The 21,563-nt window shown below is 30.8% G+C and overlaps 1 protein-coding gene across 2 annotated transcripts; it reads right to left on the minus strand.

Moving 5' to 3' along the window:
* LOC109325453 (transcription factor LHW-like) lies at positions 1,046-7,735 on the minus strand. Of its 2 annotated transcripts, XM_019557837.1 has the most exons (11): positions 7,521-7,735; positions 6,268-6,444; positions 6,079-6,160; positions 5,606-5,647; positions 5,459-5,518; positions 4,430-4,869; positions 3,043-4,393; positions 2,835-2,936; positions 2,211-2,351; positions 1,989-2,114; positions 1,046-1,770 (listed from the first exon to the last, which is right to left on the minus strand). In XM_019557837.1, exons 1-11 carry the CDS (start codon positions 7,613-7,615, stop codon positions 1,594-1,596), a joined length of 2,793 nt encoding a protein of 930 aa, XP_019413382.1. In that variant the 5' UTR covers positions 7,616-7,735; the 3' UTR covers positions 1,046-1,593. The 2 variants fall into 2 exon arrangements, with proteins under 2 accessions (XP_019413382.1, XP_019413381.1); XM_019557836.1 differs by having other exon boundaries at positions 3,043-4,869.

Below are 21,563 nucleotides of genomic sequence, written 5' to 3' on the forward strand. Positions count from 1 at the left end.
TTTTTAAAATAAGTAAATCGATGTCATTTTTTCAGTGAAAACAAGTACTTTTAACTTATTTATAATTATGTTTGTCATTTGTCAGTTTACATTATAACAAAATCTTCGTTGTTAAATTAAATTTTAAACTTATTGTATGTTTTTGTTGTAGTTAAAATATAGTTCACATGTTGTTTGATGATGTTATCAACTTACTTGTATCATTTTATAGTAGTAAAATATTCTTTTTTGTTGTTTAATTAGACATGATAATGTTTTCAAATTTTGAATATATAATTATTAAATTATGTTACATAATGTTATAATTTTTTTAGAATATTTAATGCAAACCGAGTTAACCGATCCAACTATTGATCCATTAGTTGAACCAATGACTTATTAACTTAATGCACGACCGAGTCATTGACTGATCTGAGTATAATAACACCGGTTCTAGTGCATTTATCTTACATAGTTACCTTCATTTTTAATTCAGTCATTAGAATTTTTTAAATCAATAATTACACTTATATGGGTACAGTAATCAATTTTTACCTTTTTAATATCTATGCAGGGTAAAAACTTATATTCGATCAATACATCATTCATTTAATTTTTTTAAACAATCAATCATAATTAAATATAAATAAATATAAATGGTTAATATAATATCAGTGTATTTAATGCATACACTTTTCTCTCTATTTTGATATCAATAAGAATGAAATGGCTATTGACAGTAATATTAAATGTACGAATAGCAATTCCTAATTGAATAATTGAATAGCATAAAAAAAAAATCGGCATCCCATTTCAGGACAAATTTTATTTTCTATATTTGGTAACATCCATGTTATTTTAATGAGCGAAGCTGAATATTGGTGCTTGGTGGTTAAGTAACTAAGTAAGAGTAATATGTTGTAATATACAGCTTCAATGATTATTAGCATACTTTAGGTTCACATGAGCTTTGAAAAAAATAAATAGTAAATTAATCAAATATTTCACGTTAGGACCTTTCCTACAACTAGGGGATTATTGAAGAGAATGCATTACATACACCACATACAAAACCACAGCTAATATTTGTAATATTAGTATTATCACAAGCTAAGATCACCACTCCAATAAAAAACAAGGAGAAAAAGGTTTTAAAAAAACAAGAACAAGTGCATAGGTTGAAAATAGAACACATGACTCACATTCCTACAAGATCTATACATCTGAACCACAACATCTGTGGTGCAATATGCAACCACCACCAGTCCAATTACTCACACAGGAAAAATGAAAAAGGAACCAAATAATGCAAGATATGCCTAAAAGCATCATCAGAAAGTGGCAACAAATGATAGGTCATATTGGCAGGCATAGGAGAAAACATTGAGATGAATTGTACCAATGCTGCAAATGCATATTAATCTTGAGATGCTCTTTTCACTAAATAAGCATCAATGAGGTTGGAGAGATGAGAGGTGAAACATCGGAGTTAGACGAAGTTAAGATAATCCCTGAATTCTAGGACTGGATATGATGTTGTCAGTCATTGCAAGCATTGTACCAAACTTGCTCTCATCAACAAAATCCAGACCAAGAAACTATGTAACAGGTGGCTCATTGCAAACTACTAGGCCTACCTGTTGTTGCTATATGGGTAGTTTGTGGGAAAGAATGATGAACCATCATGTTGTTATCAATTGCGTTCGATGAAGATGCACCGCCCTTCACTGTTTGCTCCAAAAGACGAACCAGTGACATAAATATTTCCATCCTCGTTACGTCTCTGTTTGCCTGCAAAACAAAACTTCAAAATAAGTACCGAGCATAATATATAAACTAATGGTACATATTGGATTTTACTCAAATCAAAATGCTTAAATAAAAGTTATGTATAAATGCAGTTAAAATACAAGGTTTCTTTGAAAGTTCAGCTTTGTATCATAAGGTCATAGCTGAAAATGCTCAGCTCCTCAAATATTAAAGACGACTACAATTTTTTACGGTGTTACCTCAACAACAAAGTGTGCCCAGATCTTGTCATTACGAGCTTCCATGACTCCTTTCAAGATAGTTAAACCTAATCCTCTGATTAAGTCAGCTATTTCAAGAAAGAAACCGCGTTCCTCGCAAAGCATCTATATGAATAACAGCACAAAAAGGTTAAAGAGATGATACATAAGTAATTTATAGTCAAGAGTATTTTCAAAATTTATAAAGCATCAATTATTTACCTCCACTAGCATCTGACCAGGAGGATTCAGATCCTCCACTATGATAGGGCAAACCATTGATTGTGAACCAACCTCATATGCCCATGTAGCCCCTCCATCAAAGTTATCTTTCAAAAGCAATCCACCTTCCTTGCTAATAATCTGCATATTCAGAGAAAAACAATAAGAGGGTGAGCTTGGCGCAACGATAAGGTTGCTACTTAGTAACCATGACGAATGTGTTCAAATCCTAGAAACAGTCTCTCTGCTTGCGGAGGTAAGGCTGCGTACATCTACCATCCCTATACCCCGCTAAGTGGGAGCCTCGTGCACTGGACCGCTCTTTTATTCAGAGAAGAACAATCAATTTCCCCCCTTCCTAATATTTTTCCTTAAGGCAAAACGCTATCAGCCCTCATTCTTCTTTATAGTCCTCTTTCTCATAAAAGATGTAGGCCAAAAACTTCTTTCCAGTTTAAAGGGTTTACTTCAATATTAGATGTGAGCAACCATATATATGGACTATGGCATCTCTAAAAATAATATCAAATATATTTTCTTATTCTTGTAATTCAGTTATCAATGAATATATTTCCCATATAATTGTCTGAGATACAAAGCAATAGGCGTTAATGATGTCTATACCTTTGACTCCCCGGTCTGTTTCAGCTTGTCAGCATGCTTTGTTACACTTTGCAAGAAAAGCATATGCTTGATGGTCCTTTCCAAAAGTGCATCTATGCTACACTGTTGAACCATTAGAAGGGATTAAAGAAATCAGCATCTGAATGATATTTAAAAAATAAATTATGGATTGAGATATATATATATAAGAGAGCACAAGAAATCTTACTTTTGCTCCATTTGGCACAATTTCTCGCAACTCTTTCACACGATCTTGAATCATTTGGCGATCTTTAGGTCTAGGCCTGGGGTTCTCTCCAGGTTTAAACCTTTTCCGGTTGGACTTGCAACCTTCATCTGGCCGCTTAGAATATCCAGTTGAAACACTACTTTCATGCTTCACATTGTTAACTTTCTCAACCCATGAACTAAGTTGAGACCCGTATATGGAAGTAGTTTGAGAACAGTTTCCAGCATCATCCTTGCTACACACAGACTTAAGAGAACTAGTTTGTGCAGCACCTATTTTGCCCTCCATCTTAGGGAAATTAATCACTTTCCCCTTGACAACATTATCAGGCATAACCTGCTTGGAGACAGGAGAGGGAACGGAAGCGGTATTAGTCCTTGTCAATGTTGTTCTGCAAGATATATCAGAATTCTGTTTTGAAGCAGATTGAGCCCTTGAAACCACAACATCTAAGAGGTGGTCAGTGCCAGACCCAGAGAAGATGCCACTGTCTGATATTGCTTCACTAACTGAATAACTATTATCAGGATCTATAGCCTGCATGTTCATGCATGTTGCCTTTTTATCAATATTTTCATCGGCAAGCAACTCATCCCAGTTTCCATTCAGCAGGTTCCTTTTGAAATCCATACCTAAAACATCGAATAGGTCATCATCTGATGGAAGTTGAGCACTAGTTTCTTGCTTAGCATTCATTTTCATCATATGTTGACTGGAACTATCTTCATTAAGGTGATCATGAACTAAACCAGGGATTTGGTCACTCATAGCCACATGCTCCTCAAGATGAAGAGATGGGATCTTAAGGGCCTGAAGCAAATCATCATCAATCCTTTGATCTGTTGTAGCCAAAACATCATGAGCATGACTTAAATCTGTGGGAAGATTCTTCTGATGAGAACCTTCTAGATGCATATGACTAGGAACTGTTTGATTAGTCAAATTAGGCAGAGAATAAGTCCCAGCTTTAGTTGAATTATCATTTTGAAGTCCCACACTAACTTTTTGTATTCCGGAAAAATCAGTGGTGGATACTTTGGGAGAGTTTGAAACAGAGCTGTTAAACATATTTGTCCGCAAAAGATTACTCATCCTGTTATGGATTGGAATTCCTCCAAGTATTGAATTACTAACACAACTCTGGGTCTGTTGAAGAATATGGCTTCCATCTCTTTTCAATTGGGAAATATTATAGGTACTTGATAGATTCATATTAGGATTAACATGAACTTGTGTCCCAACACTTGATAAGATTTGTTGTTCCATATATTTAAGGCTGCCATCACTGAAGTTTGATTGCCCAAAACCAGCTAAGTCATTGAATGCATATCTTGTATTATATGCAGAAGAAGACTGCTGCATACACGAATCGAGATTTGAGGGTATCACTTCGGCTCTAGCCACGACAACTCTACTCTCTTGTTGGGTACTGACACTTGTTCTATTTATTGAATGAGCCATTGGGTGGCAAGGATTATCATGGTACTTGGATGATATCTTGTTTTGGTTCTGCATTTGAGGTGTCAATACAGAACCCTGGTAATTATTTATGGGTTGAGCAATAGGCCTTGAAGAAGCATGAGAGAAGTTACTTATTTCATTGGAACAATTAGTTACAGAGGGAGTGCAGTTAGAGCTAACAACTGGTGGATCAATAGTCACTGGCACACAAACAGTCACAGGTCCAGCAAGTCTTTCGGGAGAAAGTTTTGCTGAATAGTCATCAGATAGAAGGACACCAGGAATACATGCCAATTGCAAGATCAAGCTCTTCGTGTCATTCACAAATCCCATATTTTCCATTATCTGCAACAATAAGTAGGCTGCATTAGTAAAAGAAAGTTGGAAAAGTGGACAGAAACAATCTATTTTGACTTCATGTATACGAGTCACTCAATAGAACTCCTGAAACTAGAGAATAGATTATATGAACTAGTAATGCTCCAGAGGATAACAGGCAAACAAGAGATCCGCACGACTCAATGACAGAACAGAAAGCAAAACTAGAGTAGGCCTCAAGGCTCAAACTGCTTATACTTAAAAATTAACAACACAAGTTGTGCTCAAGGAAGCACCGAAGAAATTCACTCTAGTAACACTGAGGTCGAGAGTATGAATTATGTGAGAAGAGTGATCCACGCAAGTGAAATAGTTCACATAGAAAATTTTCAGTTTTTAAGGATGGCTATCATAGTTTTGTGCAATGGGTCATGCAATCCTTAACTGTCATAATTCATAAGCCTTTTAAGTTAACCTAGATCTTTTATGCTTCATCCAATGATAATAAGAATAGATTCTTAGGTTTCTTACAATAATTACATTCTCAAGCATGAAATCATCAAAGACATGGTATTACAATTCTTCAAAGTAACAGAACAAAAGAAAAAGGACATACCGGCAAGAAAGAACCAAGTTGAACAACCCCATGGGGAAGCACAGGAATAACAGCTAGTGTCTGCAAAAAAATTAGAACATGGCATCAGGGAACAGTAAGCAATAAAAAAAGTGAAGCAAAATGTGAAGCAAAACAAAGAACACAAACCTGTATTCCAGCTGAAAATTGGTAATGCAACTCAGTATATACCTAAAAGGAAAACAACCATAAAGAGAAATGAGAACAAAGTTTCTAACTTTACCAACTACAAGCCTTGTCACCACTCCAAGAATATACAGACAGATGCTATCACATAAAAATATTTGTCATTTAATGTTCGTAATATAATACTACTGAAAGGGGTCAGGCTCAGTGTGACGATAAGGTTGCTGCTTAGTGATCAAGAGGTCACTAGAGCACCCTTTTTAATAAATTAATAATGACACATTTTGTCCAACGATCAGAGCATTAAAAATAAATACATAAATAAACTGAACATAGAAAATATATAATTCTACAAAATTTAGTCTTGTTTTTCACCAACTTCAAAAAAAACATGCAAAACATCATAAACTATTTATGTTTTCTTCACAGGAATAGAACTCTATCGTAACACTCGAAGCAGATCATCAACTCCATACCTCTTGTGGAAATGCATCTCTAGTGAAATTGTTCAAAAGAATCCACATATGGTTTCCTGTAAATGCTGTCCGTCCAATTATCCTGGATAACAGCAAAAGGCAGCACTTAAGTGACATGGGAATTACAAAAAAAGTCACTTAAAATTTGAACCTGATAAACATGGAAAGGTGAAAAAAGAAAACACCAACCCTTCGCCAATGATATTGACAGAACTATTCACCACCATTTTGTTAATCAAAGAACATACTTTATCCTCTTCTTGAATCCCCGGCTGATACTCGGAAGAAAACCAGCATCCTTCCCCATCTTGGTAAGGCAAATTAGACGGCAATGGTTCATAATAGCAATCTTCCCATATTAACAACCTGCCATGTCAAGAAATACTCAATTAACTAAAATACAAATATTCTATACACATCAATAAGGTATAAAGTCAAAGGCATAATATTTCATTGTCAAGTTGGCTGCTTCGTGAACATAGTGTGGAAGCAACTATAAGACATTTGTGGACAAGCAACAATAGTTTTATATTTTCAGTCAAAAAAGAAAAGGTCTACACAAAATTAGGAAGCAAAGAAACAAAATAAAGCTGGGGTTTTTTCTTCTCGTTCCTTTTCTTTTTATTTCTAGCTGAAAGCAGTGAAACAAAAAAATCAAAATCAAGCTCAACAATTTCATGATTCTACATGCAATATAAACAAACAAAAACCAAGATTCTAATAAAGGCAAGCCCTTCTCTCCTTCTCCTGTTTGTTTTGAAGATTTAACTAATTCCATTCATGGAAATAATCAACATGTTAGTTACAATTATGGGTTAAATCGGGGAGTCATAAAGTGGTCAGGTGGTTGGAGTTGAGGGTTTAAAGGAATGAAGTGATAAGAAGATCGAGGGTTCGAATCTCACCCACTACAAATACTAATCACTACCATAAGTGATTAGCATGAAACATATAGATCATCAGATTAACCTTTCCATTTAGCTGAAGAAAGGGGTCAGCTTTTTCTTTACTAATGGAACAATAAGATATGACCAAATAGTGTCAAACAAAGAAAACAAGTACTATATCAAGAGAATCGTTCACAAACAAATCCAATCAAATAGACAGTGCGTTTGGCAAACCAATGCAAATAAGCTTTTACTTGATTGAAAAAAATGTAAATTTGAAAAAAGGAACAAGGATTCTTGAAAACAAAATAGAAGCAACAAAGGCACATAAAGTTCCAAACGGGAAGTAACATAACAAGTGGATTTTTATCTTGAAAACGAACCAGCATAAGAAATAGAATCAAAATAAAAACGAATTTTCCTGAAAAAGTACAAGTGTTAAAGGCATATTATGTAAACAGATAAACCTTTAACCAAAGCTAATAATTTTCACAGAATTTAAAAAAACAAAAACAAAGAGCACAAAATAAAACCATGTTCCTTTAAGAAACTCACTTTGGATTGTTGCAACCGATCTTCCAGAACACAGCATAAGACCACTGATTCCGAGCACAGAGAGTTTTCAAAGCTTCCTTCAACAAAAACCCCATTTTTCTCCAACAAAAGGGGTCTCAAAACCGCAACGAATTTTTCGTTTTTCCAAAGTAAATGAAGAAGCAACAGTAGCATTCACGAATAGAAAGAAAATACAGGGTAATGTTCAAAACTAACTTCCACGGCACGATCCTCTTCCCGCTTGTTTTGTCCTCAAGCCGCCGCTGCGTTTTCTGACTGGATCTAAGTTCACTACGGTCAGTTTCCGGCACCGGCTGTCCATCCTCCGGTAAGAAAAAAGTAGAGAGAGAAAGAGAAAACGGAAGTGAAAGTTATCGAAAGACAATAGTAAAGTTAAGAACTTTAGAAAAAACTACACTATCCCACGAGATTCAAGTTTGTATAGAGCTATAATCTTCACCATTTTAGTCTAACTGAAGTGAAAATGAAGACAAAAACAGAGAGAGAGTGTGTAACAGAGAAATAGAGAAGAAGAAGAAGAAGAAGAAGAACTGTTATATGTTTTTTTCTTTGCTATGGTGTTCAGTTGTGTGTTTTTTTGTTCCTTTATCTTTCTCAAAACACTGAGAGATTGTGGGAAAATATAAAGTGTGGAAATGGTTTAATCAAAAGGGATTGTTTTGGAAGAGTATTACAAAGTTGCCACTGAGTTTTTTTATTTGTTGGAAGAGAGGAAAGTGGATTTGTCGGATTGTGGAAGAGAGGAACTGAGAAGAGTGTCTGGTCTGAATAGGTAAGAGGTGGTCAGTGGTGGCCACCACCTAGTGCGGGGTTTCTATCACCGTGACGTCATATCATCATTGCCCCTTTCTTTTCTCTTTAATTACCATCATGCCTAAAGGATGAGCTTTTTGTGAGACCAAATCTATTTGCCTCATTTATTTCATAATCACTTAAGTGAACTTCAAGTTAAGTTTTCTTAGGTAATTTAAAGTCACTAATAATAATTAGGTAAAGTTATCATCTAGTAAGTTTAATTCTTAATTTTACAATTATACATTTCTTCTTTTATTATAGAAAAAATAACATATGTTCCATTAAATTTATTCATTAGAACGATTTTTACGAGGGTATTCTACCACAGTTAATTAAAGACTAATTTTTGTAAGATGTAATAATATGAAAGTGAACATGGATAAAATTTAAATATGTAAGCTAAGTTTTGGAGAAAAATAAATGAAAATGAAAAATTTCAAAGATATTTTACAAGTATATTACATTGTTTTTAAGTTTTTCATTTTCATTCATCTAATAAGAGCTTATTTATTTATCAATTATTATATCTCTATCAATAACAACTTGTTTAGAATGTATTTCAGTCTAACATCAATCAATCATCAATAAGGTAAAATCCTTTTTTTCAAAAAATTGCAATCTTTTACACAATTTCAAATTAAAGCAATGATCAGATAAAATATTTTTACAACAACAAGGCTATGATTCAAACTCACTACTTATAAACATAAATTGACAAAACCATCATCTAGACTGACGAAGATGTTAGATTGGAGAAAGAGAGAATGGGATAGTATATGAATACACATATTTATGAGATTTCCCTGGTATCCATTTCGTTTTATTGAAGCCATATTCTATACATATCAACTATAACTAAATTCCTTTCATAACAGAATCTGATAGTTATGGTTGCTTCGGTTAACTCTATAAATCAACCTATAAAAAATGAAGTTAGTGATTAAATATTACCGTATAAGAAAGATATGGGGAATAATAATGAAAACTTGGAAGATTGATGCAGGTGCGGTTTCAATCAATAGAAATTAAGATTCAATTTTACATCCATGTTTTTTTGTTAATATAGATACTAAGATTCAATTGCTGACAGTGCACAACAGTGCTAACTTGTAAACATGGTTAAATATATACTTTTTAAATAAGACAATATATTTCTCAGACATTTTATCAAAAACATGACAAGCATGTCAAACTCCACCACATTTACAATAGATTTGTTAAATTATCAACAACTTCAAGTATACTCAACTTTAACATGTTCCAATATTATAAAATAATATATAAGTAATGAGATATTACGGAAATTGTTCATTCTTTCTCTCAGAATGTTCTCCATAGCCAAAAACCTAAAACATCATAGTTGCATAACTTCACAACAATTAAATATCACACTATTAGTGAAGAGAAAAATAAATAAGCTAAAATAAGATAACGATTTACCTTATGCTTGAAAACAAAAACAAAAAATTGATAACTTCACCATAGCTACATAACTTCACCACAAATAAAGATCACACCACTAGTGAAGAGAGAAATAAATAAGCTAAAATAAAATAACGATTTACCTTATACTTGAAGAGAAAAACCAACAATCGATAATTGAAGAGATAAACTAATAAAAAAAGTAAGTTATGGAGAATAAGAAGAAATGTAAGAGAAATAATAAACTAAGTGATATGTATTATTGTGTGGGGTTTTGTTTTTGAATTTGAAAAGATTTCCGCTTACTAAAACAAGCCTTAAAGATATGACATCTAAGGGCGCTTGCTTCAATAAGCGTTGTTAAAGATAACATATTTAACAACGTTTTCTTCAATAAGCGTTGTTAAAGATAACACTTTTAACGGCGCTTATTGAAAAAGTGATGTTAAATATATGAAGTATGACATTTAACAACGCTTTCTTGAATAAGCGTGATTAAAGATAACACTTTTAACGACGCTTATTGAAAAAGTGATGTTAAATATATGAAATATGACTTTTAAGAGCACTTGCTTCAACAAGCACGGTTAAAGATAACACATTTAACAATGTTTATTGAAGAAGTGCTGTTAAATATATAAAGTATGACATTTAACAGTGTTAACTTCAATAAGCGTCGTTAAAGATAATACCTTTAACACCATTTTATTTAATAAGTATTGTTAATTCTCTTCCGCCTTATATTTAACTATGTTCAACGTATAAGTACTGTTAAATGGATGTTGTTAAATATCAATTCTCTTGTACTGGAGATCATTTTTCTTCCATTTTTGCTAATATACATGGCATGTTGCATGATTTTTATTTTTATGCTTCTCAGAATTTGTTTGTATCAAATGGGCACGAATGTGTATATTCTTTCCATGACCCGTAGAATGTTTGCCTTGTTCCAAAAGGTACAGTAAAAATAAATAAAAATTGTTGCTTTGCATTTTTCCCATATCTATTAAGGTCGCAAGTTGAGTTTTATCTTGGAGGAAAATGTAGAAAATGGAATGTTTTAAATCGAAGAAATATAATTATAAGATGATTTTGAAGCATTCTATTTGTCTTCCAAAATTTAATTCTCCGACATATTTTAAGGGTTTACTTGCGAGTTTGAGTTTGAAGAGAAATAAATGAAAAGTTTAAAAGTAATCTCATAGATATGTTTCATGATTTTTAAGTCTTCTCTTATCTCCATTTGTCTTCCAAAAACCAACTTAAAAATAGACTGTCATTGGTTAATTAATTCTCACGTTTCTTCTTTTGAACGTACAAAATGCGACTCTAGGTTAATTTGTATGGCGCAATCAAGTATGTGCACTATGCACCTATGTGCCTAAACCATACTATGTAATATGTAAATGAAAGATTCATACCTTAGGTAGCATACATGGTTGTGATATTATTTTTAGTTTTTTATTTTATTTTACAACGTTTTGATTATCAACAAAGACTGTGAATAAGCACATGAAAGTATTAATAAGCACACTTATCGTATAAATTAAAGTTAAAAAATAATACATTTTTACTTTTTAGGGCCAAATTATTTTTGAAAGGAGATTCAATTTCAAGGATTTAAACTCATATGGTCATATTTCATATTTAGTAACTTGACTGATTAAATTGACACCTAATATAATTAAACTCATATACTCATCCAGTTTCTGTGGACATTTATTATATGTTAATATTGCAATCGACTTCATTTAATTTCTTCACTTAATTTATTCAATGTTCTCGGTCTTCGATGTCTTTTTTATTGAACATAAAAACAATTACATATATATAATCAAAATTATACACCTCATAAGTTTTTTATTGTTTTATAATCCTGTTTCCATGTTCTATTCTTTTCCTAGTGCATATTTTTATTTGGTGCTATATGACTCTGGTTGGCTGACGTTGCAGTCATTGTCCCAACTTTATGTTAAATTAATACACAAAGTACCAATTTGTTAACTAAAAACGATTAATTAACTTTCATGGGTGGTTCTGAACCTTGTGATGCCTCTGTCCCAATGTTACTTTTAGCAATTAAAAAATACCACTAATTATGAAGCTTAAATAATTATTATATCACTAATTATGGATAGAAATGACAACCTACGGTTATGTGGTCATATAGGAGAGGAGAGGCTCTCATGATAGATTCAAAAAAGCTTATTTTCTCTCGGATCTTAGATTAACCATATATATTTTAAGATTTGATCTCAAACTCAAATGACAATGAGAGTACCAGATAAAAAGTTATCTTTTAACTCATGACCAAAAATCACGTTTTGACTCATGACAACTAGAAAGAAGTTAGACTCTAGGTCTAATAATATATTAAACAATTTAATATATATTTAAATCATGATTATAAAAATAAAGCAGACTATGTGTGACTTACTTCCCAACATTATATGTGATCATAGATGATTGGTTGGTCATTGCTTTCTCTTAGAGTTACAACTTAAGAAGATATGTTAATATTTATATCAAAATCAAATAATAATAAGATAAGTAATCTAACAATATTTAAATCATTCTCAAATGAGATATGGTGAAAGAAGGGGCAAGGCATATATAAAGATGGAGCACAGGTTGGAGACACACAGACACATGAGTGTGCGTTTCTCTGTTTCATTGTTACTTTTATTATTTCACCTAACTGTAGGACATAGTAATTTTTGTGGGGAAACGAGTAAAAAAGATTCCTATTCAAAGGTTCTTATGTCCACCTCTGAAGTTTGATAATGATATTCACTCTTTTTTTAGTACCCTCTAATTCTAAGTAGGCTTCAACTATGATACTAGCTCTCCTGCCAATATCAGTTTTTAAAATTGTAGGAGTAAGATTTACTCAAACAAGCATAAACTTAATAATAACATCCCAACAAAATAATGATAATCTCAGGAAGAATGTGTAGATGAAAAGGATGAGCAGAGAAGTAATAATCAAACGACTTATACACCCAATAATCTATATGCATGTGTAATCCAATATATGTGTGTATAGTTTGAATGGGGACCAAATGTATCGAGCAAAGGATTGAAAAGAAAAAGAAATAGACTAGAGTTTTATCCTTTGGCAAAAGATAAAATAGGATAGTACATAAAAATATTATATTTATTATATGTTTTCCACCAAATCATATTTTCTCGTTCAAATTTAAAATTTAAATTTATAAATTACTAAATTTATCATTTACCTCATATTTTAGTATTGAAGAGAGTTTTAGCCCTTTTTTATTTATTGTTATATGATTAAGTATCAACTTATCCACAACTCCATGTAGTTTATGAAGTTATATTATCATATAACAAATGCCAAAAAATCAATTTTGTGTAGAATATAGTCATAATGTCATATGATTGCCTATTAGGTTCTGTTTTTTAGTAGCACTAAATAGGTGATGAAGTTTTTTTGAGGTAGAAACAATATTAAAAAACTTATGCAGATACAAAAAAAACATTACAAATGAGAAAACTAATCATCGGCAATGATGAATGAAAATATATTAATTTCATAATGCACAATTGTTGTAGGTTATTAAGGAATAAGGGGACAAGCAACCCTATTAAATCATAGGGAAATAGGTTTTTCCCATCTAGTGTGTACCCATTTACATACAAAAGGTAAAGAATATACACTTGGTCGTGTTGAATTGTGTGAAGAAGTAGCTATCAATTAGCAATACCCAGCGAAGAGAGGGTTTTGACTAGTTTTGGTGCTAGAAATATAGTAATAATGGGACTATTTCATATACCCTATGATGTTGGAATAGGAAAATTCAGCTCTTACTTTGACAAATTAATTCTGTAGCATATGTGACTATGCACATTTTTAATCTGTTTGGTCATTTTCTTTCCTGTTGCAGATTCAAAGCAGAAAATGATAGAACAAGCTCTTTCTCACGTATTTTAGCAAAGCTAAAGTCAAGTATTTTTTTTTTGTATTTTTTTGGTGGGGGTTGGTGGGCTAATTTATAAAAGTAACTAGTTTTATCAAAAAATATATATTATATAAGAGCTAGTTAGGTTGGCAACACTATTAAAATAATATAAAAATATCAAAGTATACGGATCTAGGATTTTGAATATTCCCAAAAAAATATTCTAGTGATGTTTAGGTCTAAAGTCAGTTTTTTTTATCAAAATGTAATTCTATCACTTTTTCTATATTTTTCCTTCATAAACTCCATCCTCTTTGGATGTGATTTTATGTGAAGTGCCTAAAATCGACCCAAAATCATGAAGAATCTGAAGTAATATGGCCAAAGAGACCTAAAGGATCCAAACGAAAGCAAATGGGGCAGTGTCACAGAACTAACATATATCATCTGTCCTGAAATCTATCCTCATTTCATATTCCCACCAATTAAAAATTGCCATATAAATAAATAAAAATATTTAAAAACAAAAAAAATACATTTTTATATTATTTACTAAAAACTAATTGGTTTATGACAGAAAATGAGGACAAACTTTGGGACAAATGATCTCTAGTAAGTTACGAAGAAGTCAATTTCTGTTGCTAGTTTAAATGCCTATTGATAAGGAATAAGTGAAAGGGAAATAAAGGCAAAAGGAGACAAAGAGATCTGAGTAAGATATTGCAAGGATTATTATGGCCACCATAGGGGTGAAGGGTATGGAAAATGGGGATACAAGGGGTGGTGGCTTCTATTATGGGTGGGTTATTTGTGATCCTCTCAACCAAACAAAATACAAAAGCTCTCTCAATTGTTTTTAATGAGAATGATTATATCAAGAAAAGGACACAAAAAAAGTCATTGTTTCAAAGGGAAGGGATAAGCCCACAAAATGGGACAAATAAGCATGAGAATCTTGACGTACTATGAGATAATGCCAACTGCCAATTACAACGTGCAATTGAATCAATTTTCCCACTATGCTCTGTTTTGTGTTTTCCCATCTTAACACTGTCCACGCCTAAAAGACAATAGGACTAGATCATTAATATTATTCAACAATTTATCTACTTAATTTTATTTTGGTGAACATAGCTGTTTAAAATTTAGGCTTAGTTGCACTTTTGATCTCACATTTTTTGAGACTGGATTTTATTAGAGATTCAAATTCAAAATAGATTGTTTTAAAGTTTTGGACAGACTATTTCATCTTAGAATTTGTAAATAGACTTTTTGAGCTAAAAAAATTAACAAACTATATTGAGAATTTTAAGCTAGAGTTATGTTGGGAAATTAAACTTACACTTAATAATTATAGACAATTTGAAAGTCATAGGTGTGGTTGGGTTAAAGTGGCCACTTTAAGATTGTAAGTCAATATATGATATTAAATTCGTCTATTATAGTGGTTTTTTTTATATCATTATTTGCATATGCCCTTAGTCTTTGGGCTTTTATAATTCTAACAAATAATATCAATAGTTCGATTGAACAAAATATTTTTTGACAAAATGGTTGTGTTTTAGACAGCATTTTGACAATACTTTGATTTTCTTTCGCCTATGCTTGGGTAGCATTATACAAGACTTTGGTTCGGTCTTTCTTGTGTTTGGGCTGCACTATGACTTGTTGTACTTTTAGAATTATTGATAAAATCAAAGTTTATATTCATATTTCTGTCTTCCTAATTATTTTCTCTCTCCATGGTGGACAATATTTCAGCAAAAAAACGTGTATTGTGGCAGTATATACTTATTAACCACATTTAACTCTAATGTAAAAAGTTTACCCTTAGTGCAATTATATGAAAATCTCATATGGTCCTATATTGTGTTTTCGTATTAGTCGTAATCAATCATACATATTTTTAACTGTTCGAATATAGGTAACATAAAATTGTTTCTCCTCTTGGACCTTTCACAATACTTCTCTAATATGTTTCACATATCTTCTCTAAATCAATAAAAATTATTTGAGGTTTTTTTTATTCTGCTAATACCTTATTCATCATCATAACAAATATATTATCTATATCATTGACTTTGGGGATCACGTGTTTTTAATGATGTCACATTCTCTGTCTCAAACCAATTATATATTGACATATAAATAAAATAAAAATTATAAAAATAAAAAGTAATAAAATATACTTTAGACATAAAATGAGACATTATTCAAGACAGATAATTTCTATCCTTAACCTTCCTAATACCTTGATTTTCAGCCATACACATGCATAACATAACAAGCCGACCTCTTTGTAAAATCAGTTGCCACGTCACATTGTTGTGAAAATATTTAAATGTTATTTTAAATTAACGTTTAGAATCAAATTGAATTTTGATGGTACATCTATAATAAGACATGTGTGTACGGCACAATTTTGATATATGAGGGCACTTAGGCCAAAAGAAATGGATAAGGTGGAGCATATGCATATGACACCTTAATGTAGGAGATAAGTTCACTTTAATTTGAAAAGAATAATTGAATTTGCTAATTGTTTAATTTGTGGTAAGTATTCCTCTTCACGTACAAATAAAGTGGAAGGATGTTAACAACTTTCTCCTTGTAAAAATGCTACTATAGTCTTGCTACAAATGACGTGACACTTCATTATACACCATTTTTTTAACCTCCTTTTAGGTTTCCACGGCTTCATCCATATTGATGCACTATTTTATAGAAAGATTGTTGTGACAAGAAACCAAGATTTGAAAAATACTAAATTAAATAAAAGAAGTGGAAAAACATTAGAAGCTAGTTAAGAATCTAAAGAAGTTCCCATGAAAGGTTACCTCACCTACCTTTACCTCTAAGTTGACCTCTAAAATTTACGTATAGTTTTGTTAACACAAGAGTTACTATATAAAGATGGCATAAATGACCAAAAATATAAGAAAAGGACATTGCAAAAAATGATTGGACTATTCTTGCGTATAGACCATTTCGTAGTTGAACCGTAAAAGAACGAAATAATGTGAATTAGAGTTGAAAGTTGACTAGCTCACTGAGTTATTAAACTTGTACTAAGATATATACAATACATCATATAAGTATATTTATATTTTTTGATGCTATTATATATGACTAAATTTTAATAAGAATTAAATTTCTAATGTGTTTTGGAGATTTTGTTGATTATATCTATATATACATATCTGGATAAGTCTTCCTCATGTTTAATAATATATATTTCTATAAAATCAATTGGCATATTCTTTCACACCATAAAAATAACATTTGTTATAAAATATATTTTAAAGTGGCACTTTGGGTGTGTATCACTTTTTTGTGATATATATATTGCTATTTTGTGATATAGGTAGATTTATAAATTAATTTTGTACGAGAATATATTATTTTTTATTAATATATATAACATACTAATGTGAGCCATGAATGTAACTTGAGTATCATGTATGTGTTTAAATCAACTATAAAGGATCCTCTGATATTGTTTTTTTATCCCTACTTTCGGCTTCATCGGAGATCAACCTAATATTTGTTTCATAATCAACTTTAAAGCGTAATCTACTTTTATGCTTGAGAATCAAGAATACCTCAGCATTGATGAAAATTTTAGGACTATTTGAGCAATAAAGGACAAATCAAAATATGTTGAGTTATTGCATATCTCTAACAACAAGGTAAAAATGTGTATGATTAGTTTTAAGGCAGTGTGAGAATGCTACACTCAAAATGAACAGAACCATGATGGTCCATCATTTTGTTGGCAAAAGTATGAATCTACTGAAAAAAAGCTAGAATTGCAAAACCAGCTTTTCCTTTTTCTCCTTTTTTACCTTTTGATATTTCTTGTTTGACTTTAACTATTGGATCATTTGCAAGTTATCTACACTGGTGGGACAATCATTATATTTCTAACATCCCCACATAACAAAGTCAATGTGACACCATTAATTGGAATAGAACAGGCACTAGAAAAACAGTGATGGGTAAACTCCACTGCTAAATAGAGATCACATGTCTCAAATAGTATCTCATTTCATGTTTCAAGTTAATTAGAGTGCTTCATTTTATTATTTTTTATTTCTAATTTTTTATTTATCCACATATTAATATATGATTAACTTGTAATAGAGCATGAAACATATAGACGAATTACCATCATAGATCTAAAGCCCATGTACGTTGAACTCACATTCCATTGTGGAATTCCTTGTTTTGATTGGTTGTAGTACCACTTTTCACAGACGTGTTAAAGAGGGTTACGTCTCTGTGATTTCTTATTAAGAGAAAAATACATTAATATTAGCATTATTCAACATCTTGAAAAAGAAATTAAGAACTTAGTTTATATCATTCACTTCATTGTTCATGTATTATTTTTATGTAAGAGTGAATGATATTTAACATATAAATGACAGACGGTGTATTAATAATATAAAAAATTCTTACTCAAAATAAAATATAATAAACTCTTGTTTCTCGGGACATGATCTTTCAACATTTTTTATTTTCTTGTAGTTTTGTTACTCAAAATATACTTAGCCCTGGTCAGTCATGGCAGCCATACTTTGCTGAGGTTAATATCTATACAAATGTTTGTAAAAAAAACGTTTCAAACGTTAGCAGAAACATAAAAAAAATCATTTTATAGCAATCATAAGCTATGTAAAACATGTTTAAACAAATATATAACTCTTTATTTTAGTCTAGTCTTCTGAACACCCGGTGCATAATTGTTCATGTAAACACACTATTGATGGACCAAATGGAGATAAAGAAATTCTCAAAGCTAAAGCACATGCTCGACTCTTTCTTTAATCTAGTTTCTTTGCTGTATATAATTAATGAATATATTCCTATGATTTATAGGTTAAGTGAAATATTTTAAGTTGTAATGTTCTTTTTCTTTGACCAATTCAACAAATCTAATCTATGTTACTTTTTACATTTATTTTATAATCACCCATTAAAAAACTAACGTTATGTTATCCTACTAAACATTATCCAAATTCTTCTACCCACAACAAACTGACACAATCAATCATTAATAAATAAAGTATCATATTGTGATATATATCATTTTCATAAATAAAAAAAGCATGTATCATATTGTAAAATTTATTATATTATGAACGCGTTTATGTGTACTACTCCATATAAAAGTTAATATCTTTTGATATCCCTGTGAATTTGTGATAAATGATGCAGCCTCGGCATATAAGAAATCTTAAAAAAATTGCATTAATTTTTTTTTATCAACCAGTATAGACTATAGAGTGTTTGTATGATGTAATGTTGGCAAAAAAAACTAGTTGAGAATATTGTTTGTATTGTATTTTTGTTTTTTATAGGGTTGGAATTATGGGCTGTTTTTATAGGTTGAGACGTTGATTTATGGGCTGACTTGATTTGTTAAAGAGGACAGAGGCAGTGTGGAGGGGTATTAAAAAATACCAAAAATATTATTAACTTATTAGAGTTCATTTACTTTTGAGCAATCTCAGACTTTGTTACTGGAGTTAGCTGATATTAACCCTATGTTATTGTTAGGTATGTCGTAGAAACATTATTATATGATAAATGATTAATGAATGAGTATAATATATATGCATTGTTAGTGTACAAATTTATAAATAATTATTATATTATTTATTTGAATTATTTTTAAAAAGTTGATAATAATTAAATATAAATTATGGATAATATAATGTCAGTGTATAAAATTCATACATTATCTTTGCATATATCTTTTTTGTGTGAATGAAATATTTGATGATTTATTAATAATTTAACGTGAGTGAGAACATTAATAATGTATCATATAATAATTTCTCCATGTGATGGCTACGTGAGCTACAAAGGCTGACATTATTTTGGCTGGGCTTTTGGCTGAAAATCTTAAATCAACTCTTAATACTACTAATGTTCCAAACATAATACTTATAATATATAGCTGTTAGCAAACAAATGTTCCAAAATCAATATTGAAAAAAAAAATGTATGTAATAAGAGTTTTATACACTGTTAGTTTATTATTTACAATTTATTTTTAATTATTATTAACTCTTTAAAAAAAGTAAAACAAAAGAATGGTAGATGGTGTATTAATTATACATAAATCTTTATACTAATAGTGTATAGATATTACTTTCATCAACATTTAATTTATGATACAACTGAAGCTTTTTTTGTGTACTTTTTGTTCTGGGCTCTTAATCCTTCAATCCATAAAAAAATAGATCTATCTTAGTTAAGAATACAAAAAAGCCCATGTTGTCATTGAATTGACACGTGGTTTTTCAAAAGTACTTCAGCTTGTTCCTAGATCTATAAATTCTTATGTGCCCCCTTGAATAAAAGTATAAAATATTATTTTATGTTATTCATTATAGAATATCACCTCAGCTATAAATAACCTTAACATAATGTCCCAAATCACAACTTGTAAATTTAGTTCTTTGATCCAATTGTATTTTTATTATAATAAATACAAATGAGCTGGGTATAACAACCAAATTTTCATAGCAAAAAATATTAAAATATGTGGAAGTTTAAACTATTACATAATCATTCCAATCTCTAAAATTGTTTTTATAAATGTCATTAAAATGCAATAAAATACAATAAATTTTTACAGTGATATTCAACATTAAACTAAAAGAATAGAACATAGTATAAAAGTCACTTAAATCTTAATATAAATTCTCTAAAATAACAAAATCAACGAGATCTCTTTGTTTCTTCATATTGTTTATTTGATGAATTGTTTTATTTTGTCCAAATTCATTTAGCCACCAACCGTCTAATACTTAGACTAATCAGTTTTTCACAAAAAAAGACTAAGAATAAACACTATGACATTTTTCATGCACTACCCCTTATGTTCTTAGAAAATCAACCAATGTAACAACTAAAATTCTCTTGACAAATCTTACACCTATGCCCCTGGACAAACTCATCATTTTCTTCCTCAGTTTGCAACGTTAGGACAACACTCTACTCTCTATTATAATTTATGTATCGCATATCTGTTGTCCCACTGTTTTGTGTCACTTCATACGATAAGAAATATGATTGGTCATAAATATATTTAATAATTATATTTTTAATTTAAATAATTTTTTTCAACCAATTAAAGATGACGGTATATAGAGTGTTACACAAGTGAGACAACAACTATACTCTCATATATCAATATGAGTTAATAGTAAAAATCACTTGAATCTCTAATTAAAATTCAAAATTCATCTCTATGACAAATAACACTTTAATTAAGAGGGCCCTGCTTAAGAAATTAACATACTATGAGAGATCAACCTTCGACCGAAAAGACAAATTTCCGCACCACATGCATAATTATTCCATAAAAATACACACATCACATAATGTAGATACTACTGTGTTTGAGCCGCTAATTTTAGTTCATTAAAGTTTCATATACCATGATGCTACGAACATGATAGCTAAGTGAAGAATATGTTTTTACCCCAAAAAGAAAATAACATTAAGAAAGGTTTATATCTAAGAGCATTCATTCCTAATGTCGACCACCTTTTCGGAAATTCAACAACATTGTCGTACGGAACCCAAATTAATGAATGCTAATGTTCATGCCATGACATTGAACATGATTTGCTTCACTATGTTAGGTGGTTAGCCAAAGTGGTTGTAATGTGTTAAACTTTTGAGTGACATATATTCTTTATTCTTACAAATAGCTATATAGGTTAACTTACCAAGTGGCCCATAGCATTTGTTCAGTTCCGTATGTATAAGTATAACTCAAGTTGATGAAGATCCCTTGTTCTACTATTACAATATTGAATAAAATATTTTCTTTTACAATTTATTACTACTAATCCATTTGTTA

This window comes from Lupinus angustifolius, chromosome LG13, assembly GCF_001865875.1.
Source record: "Lupinus angustifolius cultivar Tanjil chromosome LG13, LupAngTanjil_v1.0, whole genome shotgun sequence".
Lineage (NCBI taxonomy): Eukaryota > Viridiplantae > Streptophyta > Magnoliopsida > Fabales > Fabaceae > Lupinus > Lupinus angustifolius.